Source organism: Hylaeus volcanicus, chromosome 3 (genome assembly GCF_026283585.1).
Source record: "Hylaeus volcanicus isolate JK05 chromosome 3, UHH_iyHylVolc1.0_haploid, whole genome shotgun sequence".
In the NCBI taxonomy this organism is placed as follows: Eukaryota; Metazoa; Arthropoda; class Insecta; order Hymenoptera; family Colletidae; genus Hylaeus; species Hylaeus volcanicus.
Genome location: NC_071978.1, coordinates 10968902 through 10981067, shown reverse-complemented (window position 1 = coordinate 10981067; position 12166 = coordinate 10968902). Strand labels below are relative to the sequence as shown.

General features: G+C 34.7%; 1 protein-coding gene across 1 annotated transcript in view; it reads left to right on the top strand.

Annotated features, from left to right (window-relative positions):
• The window catches only part of LOC128873677 (uncharacterized), a 201835-nt gene that overhangs the window by 142474 nt on the left and 47195 nt on the right, over positions 1-12166 (top strand). Inside the window, exon 4 of the mRNA XM_054117399.1 lies at positions 11127-11251. Coding sequence (XP_053973374.1) covers positions 11127-11251 — 125 coding nt within the window. The remainder of the gene's footprint in view (positions 1-11126; positions 11252-12166) is intronic.

Below are 12166 nucleotides of genomic sequence, written 5' to 3'. Positions count from 1 at the left end.
ATTAACTTCGTTTTTAGTTTCCTTCAAAATTTGTTTTTCATTTAACTTTCTTTTGTTTCGATAACGATTTTCTTAGAGAAAAACGTCATAATGATCTTCTTTGAAAGGTGTATATATAATTTTAACTTGAAGTCAAGATTTTCAAATGATTCCAAACGTGTTAATGTTAGGTCACGTTCTCAAGGTAAAATAACCACAAAATATTCTATATTCTTTTATATACAGGCTGGCGCGGCTAAACGATACATACAACCGATACAAAAAACTTTTATAGGAAAAACTCAGAAGAGGGGGTCTAGCTTATCATGACTATTGTCCTCTTTTTTTATCCAGATACTGAAGCTGCGTCAAGGTCACCGCCATTTTTCATTGCCATACTTACCACGATTTCTATGTACCACGATACGTATTATTCTGTTTCCTACTAATACTAACTTATTGTTAACACGGTCTCACATAATACAGTCTCCATATAATGCGGTATGAATTAATTTGATTTACACTAATTCTGAATTTCCCTAAACGTGGTTTCGCGGTACGAATTAATCGCGTTACAGGAGGGTTGACTGTGCCGTAACCAGATCGATGTTAACATGTAATAATATTAAAAATAGAATCAAAATAAAACATCTCACAGCGTCGTATACTATAAACAAATCCTATAATGACCTAGAAAGAATTCTTCTTCTCGCCGAAGAGAGTCGACGTAATCGACAACGACTGTATCATCATCGATTTATCGGATCAAGGCGCGTTTCAACCGCGGAACAATTTCACATTCGGAGCATACGCATCGGACCGGCCATATAAAGCAGCCTTTCGAAACGAAAACCATTTGAAACCTGTCAGGATCGATTTCTGCAAGTCCTCGAGCACCTTATGCATCTTGCGACTGGTCGATCCCCGGAGAGAGACCATTCCAGTGTGTAATACTGCATAACCACGCTGCATTACATACGGCCAGTGAGGTATGCGAGAGCCGGTAGCAACAACAGCAGCTGGGTCCATGTGGGGTGGCACACCCTGGCCCCCACGGGGTGAATAGCCGTGCTAGTATGTTTCTGGCCGACTGCCAGGCCCTGTAACTAGTTGTACCACCACATTAATAGAGTTTTATTGTTATTTACTGTGGCAACAGCCCGTTATTAACGAGGGCCCAGTCAACGCGGACAGCGACGGAATTGTTGGTTCGACGACTACGTTTGCTAACTTTGATCTGCTTTCATTCGACTCGTTAGCTTCGACGCGATCGGAACCATTGTTTAGGGAGTTCGATATCGTTCGGTTTGTCAACTACGCGATTACCTTTTATTATCTATATGTAGTAGTGCGTGGGAGCGCGGTCGCTGTTGATATATTCGAAGGGCGTTCCCGTTGTGCGATAGCAGGTGTTCGTTTTCGAGACTGATTGATGCCAGTGTAGCTTTCCCTTTGACGGTGCCCGGCGAACAGATTGACAGTCAAATGGGTATCTTTTGGCCGTGTGTGCCAATTTTCAGCGATATGGGCGCGCTACGCGTTCTGTTCTCTGTAGGAAAGCTCTATCGCGAATTGCAATTTCGTGTCCTGTACAACAAATTTTATTACAGAAATTCCGGCTTGTAAGTACTGAATTCATAGAAAATTCCAATACGGGTTGGGGGCTTTCATACTGGAGCTACCATGCTGGTCTATTTGATCCATGTTTTTTTGGACCTTTTGGTAAAATTACTGGACCTTCAACAAAGGTTTTGCTGCAATTTATGGCGAAAGTTATTGTAATAAGGAACTACGTACGTATTGATCGATTGATTTATACGGACATTCTATTTTCAAAATAGTGGCGTATAAAAGTATGTGAATATGATAATAAATGATTGGAAAGCTTTGTTTGTGATTTAACTCTATGACAAAAATAGAAAAAAGAACTAAATTTTGTATTTAGAAAGAAGTTTAAAGGATTAGTAGATAAAAAAATAACCGTCTACAAGTGTTAATCACTTACAAATATGTGAGAGTACTAAATAAATTAGAAATTTAAACTCAAAAGCTCTTAGCATATATTACAGCATTAACAAACGATTTGCGTAGATAACCATAACAATATTAACTCATTTGATACAAAATTAATATAGTTTATATTGATACATTTCTTAAATTCTTTCACATAAACTACCTATGTATTTATTAATGAAAATTCAATGTTTCTGAATTGCACACTTGTGAGTTTTATTGTACTATGATCGAAACATCATAACTGAATAACATTTCAACGGAGGCGCTAATTTGCTCTGATTAGGATCAAAGAACGCACGATGGAAGGCTCCACGTGAAAAGATGAATTAGATGATCTATTCCGTTTCAATGATCCATCGAATCATATATTAGCGAGGGATAAATGCAGGCTTTGCGAGTAAAATATTAACGAGCCTACGCTCGAATCGTGTCATCGACGGCGCTATATCGAGGCATTGACGGGTGCTGTGAATCACGAAGAATGAGGACTTATGAGCGACGTTTATGAGACATGTAGTTGATCAAAATGTAATCACGGCACCAAATGATTGAAGGGAATTAATATCGTCGATATTAATGTCAGACAGGATATTTCATTTTTCGGAAAATTACTTTTCAATCGATCATTCATTGTACAGCTACCAAATAACATTTTTAACGTAATTTATTTAAGTCCTTAATAGATCTATGAATATAAAATGAATACTTTATGTGAAATGACATTTTTTGTAAATATATTAGTCGAGATTCATTTTATATAATTGTAATATGGTTAAATGATCTTCAATTCGAATAATGTGGACATGAAATTATTAGAAATCATCTACATATAAAAAAATGATTTTTATATAGTAACGTTTATCAAAATCATGACAGGTTTCAGAATAGAAAAGTTTATTTAAACTTTTTAACAGATCTAGCTACATTACACGAAAACTGTTTAACATGTTCCTTATCACACAAGACCCATGGAGTATTGAATTTAGTAAAAATCGAACAATACAAACATGTATAAACAAACAATGAAAGATCTATTGACCGCTGTCATTCTAAGTATAATACATTATTCAAAATATTCAATTGACATACATAATACATTTTGTCTGTTAATACTTAAAAGCATGCTCAGCATTAAATACAATTACTACAAATGTAGCGTGGTCTGTGGCGTGCGGTTTTCCAATTGCATAGTGGTAGTGACCATGATTAACAGAGATGAGTAGTGGATGTATGGTACACGTCGTTCCAAGAAATTATTTATTTCATTATGCCTGTTAAAAGTGAATAGTAAATATATCGACAAATAATAAACAGGTAATATATTGAAGGCCTGGAATTTTCGAGCATCTCTCGTTCTAGTATCTACAAATTATAGAAATTTATTAATTTTTGATCATTTTTACAAATACTATAGAAAAAACCCCTGTTGCACAATTTTCTACAAATGTTGTATGTACAATAAAAAAATACAAGCATGCTGTCTCGCTTTATTACTGTATATTTTTTAATTCGAGAAGGTATCGCGATCGTAAGTAACGATATGTTTTTATACAAAATTAACACCATGCTTGAAACCACTCAACTTTATCCGAGACATTTTTCGCTCTGCATGATAATATAGACACAAACCGAGTAGTATCTGGCGAACCACCCTGTATAATAGCAAATATTTCCCCTCTGTAAATAACAGCCGCGAAAGTAATACGGTGTTGGCTGTGTCACATTCAATGGCTCTCATCGTAACGATAACTTCCCCGTGGTCGTTTCGAGGTCGTTCCACGGGACTAACAATATCAACCTACAGCAAAAAGTTTCCCTATGTATGTAGTCGCGGGTCTTCAGAAATCGTCGTTAGGATGATCGACGTAGACCCCCCTACGAAATCGTCGTCGCGAGTTCAAAGCTCGAGCGTTAAGAAGGTCGATCGGTAGCGAATCGAGGCACTGCCACCCCTCAACGTGGGACGCGCCGTTACCCAGCATGCTCCATTTACCCCGATAGCTACGAATACGTGTATTTTACACCCGGGGTATCGAAATTCCCCTCGTCCCGTACCCACCGTGTATCGCGGCAACCATTTCACCTGGAACGACAACCATCCCGCGACATAACGATCCGATGTTTCGTGGAGAAAATTTTGCAGAAATTTCGGCTCGTTTCGTAGGCATCGACGAGCTCTTGTTAAACTTCATAACGCGAGTGAAATGTATCTACGACACGATACGATAGATATTGTTCACTTGTACATTGTTCACTCTTAGACTTAATGGAAATCAAGATATAGAGAAACTTATAAGGGTTTAAAGTTTAATAAATTTTTATTTTCAATTATGATAAGCACTATCAGAATAGAATTGTACAATATTACGATATTCATATGAATTATGCACTCAGATCACAGAACCATTAATTAATCTACACCAATAAGTATTGATTAAATTTCGAAATGAAAGGTTGTTACGATTATATTTCCTGAGGAAATGAGAACTTGTAATAGTATCTTGAACAGTAGACAATTAACGTCGCATATAGGATATTGATATAATTCATGAAATCAAGATCAAATCAAGATCAAACATGTTATGCGCATCCATACCTTCAGACTTTTATTAATTAATACCTGAATTTTTGGATACAGTGAATATTTCATTATTAATTTGAAATATGTTCTTATACTTATGGTTCATTACCTGAATTTACGTCTCATTAGGTTGCTAAAAAATGACGCTGTGCGACGAAGCAACAATTTCCGTCGAATTTTTGCTAAACTTTCCTTGCCAGCTTTTGCACCGAATTTTCCGCGACTATTTTCCGTTGGGGGAACAGTCGGGCTGGTTGGAAAGATTCGAGGTGTGAAATTCCGTTCGGTGGATTTCCGTGGTTGCAAAACGTTCTTTTCTGCGATCTTCGGTTGAATGATGCGAAATGGCGCGCAAAATGAAGCCAAATGTATTATATTTCCAGAACAAGAGCGAGTCATTCTTCGTTTTTTAAAAGATCGATTTGTTTCGCGTTGTATCGGCTGCTCGGTCATTAGCGACGAATTTCGCTGAATTTCTTTTTAGTTAGTGGAAATAGATACTATTGTAGAGATTTGTGTTTTTTTGAATAGTTTATGCTGTTTTGCACTTTCGTTTCTGTAGCTTGAAACTTCTGGACTGGCCATCTTCGATTAAAAGACAATCCGTTTAAAGTGAACGTGTATAAATTACATTAAATTGCCAGGAATAAATATTCTCAGCTGCTCTTCTTCGTGAAAAAAGAAACAAATATATTATGATTATATATATTTAGAATCACAAATTCAAATAAAGTACATTTATTGTAAACGTGTGGAATATATTGTAAAGAAAAAATATTCTTAGCATTTCCATGATGACTTTCTTCTTAGGTACTCTTCCAAAAAGAATATTATGAATTTTTTTTAAACACAGTTTGAATTAAGTTATAAACATTAACACTAAATATATATATATATACATACAACTCTATAACAGTTTTGTTTAAACAAAAATAAAACCCTACAGCTTCTTTTGGAGAATCTTTTACAACAACAAAATTGTCAACTTGAAAACTGTCATAAATAACTGAATTCACAAATGTCAATATCTATAAATGTACAGTGAAATTTTGTTCACAGTATTTCATGGGACTTGAAACAACTAGTCCTTTGGATATGTTGAAATGGGACACTCGGACGCATTGACGGTGTAATAGCCGTATTTCGTGACAGAGCCACTCGATTGTTAAATGCATCGTCTTATGAAATTGAATGGAAGTAATGCTCCACGTGCACTTTCGGTTCTCTTTTTTTTAACTACGGCAATCGGCCGTGCGGGAGAGTGCCAATTAAGCGTTCCGAGTTGAGAGACGTTTATCGTCGTTTTCGGCTCGGTTTTCAGTCACTCGTTCACCCTCCATAAACAGTCAATGGACTGGTATTGGCAGGGGTGAAAAGAAGCGCCAAACGGTGCAGAGCCCACTGATTTGAGCGGTTTCGAATTGATCGCTTAATAATGCAAATGCGATTTCAGTGTTTAACGCCGACTCGAGCGTTCCTCTTCTAATAGGATTTCGGTTGAAGTATTGCCTCGAGCTTTGTATTCATGATTTCCGTTGCTAAGATATCGATGACTCGTTGCAAGTTTGCGGAGAAAATATTACGTTCAATCACTAAATTACTTGTGACTAATTGGAGAAATAATTTGTAAACTTAATGATGTTAGAAGGAATCAGAGTTACAGTGAGTTACAAAAGTGTTTGTGATTTCTTGACTGTTGATTTCAGGCTGATCGTTATTTTTGGGATAAGTGCTATAGAATCGATAACAATATACATAGGAATCATGTTTACAATAGAAATTATTTTGACGTTGTATTATTTAGAGTCCTTTTTCCTTGCAGTAAACCATATCAAAATTGATTTTAAATGAAATCAGAAAATAAGCAAATAACAATTGGAAATTGAAATGTCGAGTTATTTAAAATAATAAGAGTAATAAATAATAGAGTTATTTATTAATTGAGATAATAAATATTTCATCTAAGCTGGCAGTAAATATTTTAAGACAATGTTGGTAATGAATACACATTTATTCGCATATTTAAAAATATTTTGGTTACTAGCAAATGGAAATCTATTATTTTTTCAACAAAATACATAACATTTACGTCTTATTTTTGACCACAGAAAACATTACCAAAATTTGTATGGAAATCTGTTGGGTGCGCTGCATATTTATGATTTCCAAGTCATTACCACTGGCGCATTTGAAATTCTAAATACGCATGATGGACGATGTATAATATATGTACAAAATCGATTCGGTATAACTGTTACACTAATTTCTTAAACGTTATGTATGAATCATTGTTAATCTTAGCGCGAATGCGACGAAGATATCCACTTATTAAATTATTAATATCTGCTACAAAATTTCGAAACATTATATTCTCAGAATGAATAAGTTATATCCCTGAGTATTTCGCTATTTCATTAATCTAGTACCCAATTATTACTGTAGAAATTGCTGCATAAAACGCAACTGAATTTTAAAAATTAACAGAATACATATTGTTTACAATAGAATTTCAAATAACTTTATCCTAAAAGTGCCCAAGCCTGTTTCACAGTGTTCCTACATCTTACAATATAAATTATAATTTAAATAAGCTGCATTTGTCTCGTACGAAATATTTAAACAGTTTTAATTTTAAACGTAACTTTATTATTCAAAGGAAATGTTAAGGTTTGAAGCCCAAGGGAATTTGGCGAGTCTACGAAAGGGGGTGCAGGTACCGGAACACCAATCAGAATCCTATGGGTAGTTCCCTGAATTTTTCATGTGCCCCGCAGAATTCTGCTACGCCGGATATGCGGGTATCCAGCATGGAAATGCATATTTCCTTAATTTAGGAAAACTGACCCGCAATTTCGTAGTCCACTACCATCTGAAAGTTCGTTTCATTTAGATTCACGTTTCATTAATTACTACGTACGGCCAAAAGTAGCAATGAATTCTACGGTTTAATCTAAACTTTATAACAACAGATGCACAAAGTTGATGAGCAACAAATATAACTGAATTATTATAGAATTAATTCCTATGTAATATTGAAGACTGTTTTAATCTCTGGTTCGTTTAATATAACGACATTGTTAAATAGCTGTATGTAAGAAGTGTATAATATTTTTCATATTTACATTTAATAATTTTGAACATTCAGAATAGGAGTTTAAGAAAGGAGTAATTGCCAACGAAATTGAATTTTTTCATAACATCATTATTTAATTTCAAGTCATATCTATATTTAATCCAAACACCCACTCAACCCCTAATCTGATTCAATCATCTTCTTTTCTATTATTATTGAGTAAGAATGAATACTTAGTTAATTTATTCCTAAATACTTGAAATGAGTATCTGAACGGTGAGCTTACACCGTAAAATAATAATAAACATTTATGGTAGGAGTTTAAAAAAAAGTATTTGCTAACAATATTGAATTTGTTCATAACAGTGGAAGTCCTCGCACAAAATAAGCTCCAGACATTAAACATTATATAATTGCCTAAACGTACAACGTTCATCTTGAACAGAAATTCCTCCTCCGAAAGAACAGTTGATCGACCACCATAAGTTTTTCGATTTATCTTGATCATCTATGATAAGCTATCAGCTCGATGATAGATCCATGGAATTAGCTGGCCAGCAGTCACGTAGTCACGCCACGTAAAATGGCAATAAATTCGAACCGCTTTCACGACATGTCAGCGACAGACCAGAATTCGGAAGGGACTCCCAAAGTCGGTCAGAGGATCAATCAAAATTTAGGGGGCATATTCGTGCTGTCGCGTCACGAGAATTCCAGATTCACCGCAAATCTTGATTAACCTCCTTCGTCTTCGTCTCCGAGAAGTTCTCAAGTCCCTGAACGCAGCAACGAGATGAGGAAGGTGGTAACATCCATTTTCATCTTTCAGTGACGTGTGTCTTACTTGAACTAACCATCACTCGCACTGCTACTCGTTTAATTATTTTCGCAAGAATTTGTTGTTATAATACTCGACACTTTACCTACCAGGAGCCAATAAACAGGCTTTTTAATTCCAGTGCATTCCAATGAATTATCGAGAGTTTAAAGTTGCTCTAAAAGTTAATTAAAATAGAAATTCATCATTTAGAGTTCCAAATTTTATTCTTCCGTTAAATTTAATAACACTTAAAACTGGACAAAATTCTACTGAAAAATTTTGTGTGATATAATAATTTAAACAGAGGTTGAACAGAAAATAACGTTATACCAGATGTTGCGTCAGCATACAACGAACGTTTTTATTTTAAGCCCTTTCAGTATAGTTAATGCAACCTCCTCTGTTACTAAATATATAATGAAAATGTTGTAAATGTCCAGAAGCTTGAGCTGGGTAATATATTTCATAAAGCACCGCCTGTGAAACGAAACATCACAATGTCAAATGGAACTAAATAAAAAGCAGAACAGAAACATGTTCAACTAACTCTAGTAATTTAAATAACGTACAGTACAATTTCCTACTAAATTTCACATCGTTTTCATCCACAAACAAACTCAGACGATTTTAACATAAAATAGATGTTCAAACAGGCATCTGAAATTTGACAAACATACAAGATTTATATTCCAATGAAAGTTTCCTCCTGCTGGAACACTCCAAATAACCCAACTTTTGCAATATTATTACAACCTGCATTGTTATTAGCACTAAAAAGATTATTATTACAGGTATTATTATCCTCTAAAAACATTTATTTATCATAAGGTTTATCCAAACACATGGGCGACGCGTATGAAAGTTACCAAACATTTATAGCGTCAAAGTGCACAGCATGTTAAAAGTTTCTCGATCCTGATAATACCACGAACGACCAAATATCCCCTCGCCCCTCTCTTTAAAATAGTTTTCATATCGGTAGGACTTTGCGGTGACGAGATATCGTCGTTTGAAGTTACGCATAATTTTCAAATATTTTGTTATCGCTGCCTCGCTTGCACAATCAGTTCTCTCGCTCGCGCTCATTGATTACTAACTACGCTACGCATGGAACTATGCAGCAGTCAGTAACAGGCGCTGAGGCAGCATGTTTTTCCTATTACTACTACTAGCATGCGTACTTCCTGGTAAAAGGAGAGCACGCTATTTCCGGAGCGTCCTGTACGTCCTAAATTATAAACTTTGATGGCTTACAGTTTCAAATAAAAATAATGTGGAGAAAACATTGAATAAATAAACAAGATATTTGATTCGATATACAGAAGAAGTATATGGTGAAATCACTTGATAAATAGTATACAAGATAATGAAAACTTTAAGATGGTTTTAATCTGATTGAGGACCCTGTATAATTGCGATTGTATAGAAGAAAATGTATATGTATATGTAACATACAATATTCAACATATACATATGTATTTGTGTTATATATACATTATATAGAGGGTAGTATGTATATTGTATTTTATACGTTGTATATTGATATCAGATTTGTGGTCAGTTAGATTCCAGCAACCATAAATATTTCATTATCTTGTACACATATTTATTGCATGACTTCGCCATATATTAATTTATTGCATATTTTTTATAAACATGTGATCCCTCAATTTTCAAATTTCTTGACTTTTGCTAGCTTATTACTATTATTTTCTTATGCTCTAGTATTTTCTACGCATCGAAAAATCTTCCTATTATTAAATACAGGAGTCTATTGTTGCTCAATTGTACAAGCATCCCTTCGAATAATTTGTATTAGGTTTCTAGTCACGCTGAGAATAATGGACCGAAAAAATTTCCATCAGTCCCACACGACCAGGTAAATAAATTGTCAGCAACTGCGTCCATTTTCACTTCCAGGCAGAAACTATGTGAAATATGTCGACGGTCTGACAATAGCCGTCAGTGTGGTTCCAACGACACGAACTGTTGTCGACCAATCACACGTTTACCAAGGTATCCATTCGACCCGTCGGTACCCGGTTTATACAACGTTTCGATACTCATTGTACGCCTGCCTATTTACTCCCAGGAATTGTTTGAAATCAGAATGCAGATCTCGAGTAAAAAACCCTTGAAATTTGTTGTTCCGCAGGAAGTTAATATCGATTCCCTTGAAAGGGCGCAGCGATTTTGTACGCTCGTGGTCTCAAGGAAATCGTTCGCAAAATTGGCGCGTGTTTCATAGGGCATAATGGACGGTAACGTTTTCGACGCAACTATTTGATTGAGAATAGTGGTTTATTTAATGTCTGGAAAATTCGTAATCCGTCGTATTTATTTGTTAGGGAAATATTTATTAGACTTAATAATCTGTCTCGATGGGTATTCAATGAATAATGTAAATATTTAAATTATTGAATTTAGTAATTAGTGTTGATGATCATTCAAAAGCTACTGTACGATTTAGACTGTTTTCTTTGTGGTTTTCCTTGCAATAAATTAAATTCAGACAAACGAAATTGAATTAAGGTACATCTCAACATGTATTTGTTTAATTTTGTTTGTGTCAAAAGGTTTAGTAGACTCTTGAATGATAATGATAGTAATTGTATCATAGAAACATAATTAACTACAATTTCATTTTCCTGTCACAGGATTTCCGCGCCATTTCAAGTAGTCGCTGGAGCACTGCTCCTTGCCGCCACCATCTCAGCTTTAATTGGTCATTGTTACTCTGACCATAGAACTCTCGTCGCCTGTGGACTATTCCTTCTCAGTGGTGAGTATATAAGTATCAAGTTCTATGTAACCTTCTAAAGTCAAATATGTTTCTTCTCCCTTTGCAAATCAAACACTCTGACATGATGTTTATTCTAATTAATAAAAATATAAGAAGTAGTAGTCAAATTATTTCTCTTTTCTGTCTTAATTCTGTGGATATATAATGGTCAAATGAAGCAATTCCCACAAATACGTCAATGATTCATTACGTTTAAATTACTGCCATTTCAACATATCCATTCGGTTTCATTAAAATCTATGTACGACAAACAGGAAATTTGTAATTCATAGCTTTGTTTACCAGAAAGTTCATACTTGTAATTCAATTAAATTGTTCGTAATGGGTGAAATACAATAATGTGTAACTCTCCATGTATGGAACCTCCTGATCTATTTCAGCTTATAAAATATGCATCATTGATTCAGAGCTAATAAACATTTGTTTTTATTTGAATTGTCTAGGTAGAGTAAATAAACTTGTCAGACTATATTCGGACGTCATTGAAGAGAATAAAAAAACGCTGTTATCGTATATTTTATTCGACGATACTTTTTATAGATGATATTGATGGCGATGGTGAAAAAAAATGGCTTCTATCACCTGAAATATGTAAATGACTTATGGTACATAATACATAACTCTTCTTAAAGAACGTATAAAATCAGAATAAAAGAACGCTCAATGTTTATGAGAATATTATCTATTATTCCAAGTATTGAAAGTCACGAAACATCTTACTAGTATGAAGAATTCTTTCGTTTCGTAAATTTCAAGTATTTTTAAAACGAGTTGTAACTCCAACAGACGACGAACATAATTATCCACTGTCTCTACTGTAATAAAAATTCATTCAATGACCTCAACTTTGTTTAAATATAGCTTTTCTACTATGCGACATTCACTATCTTAAAA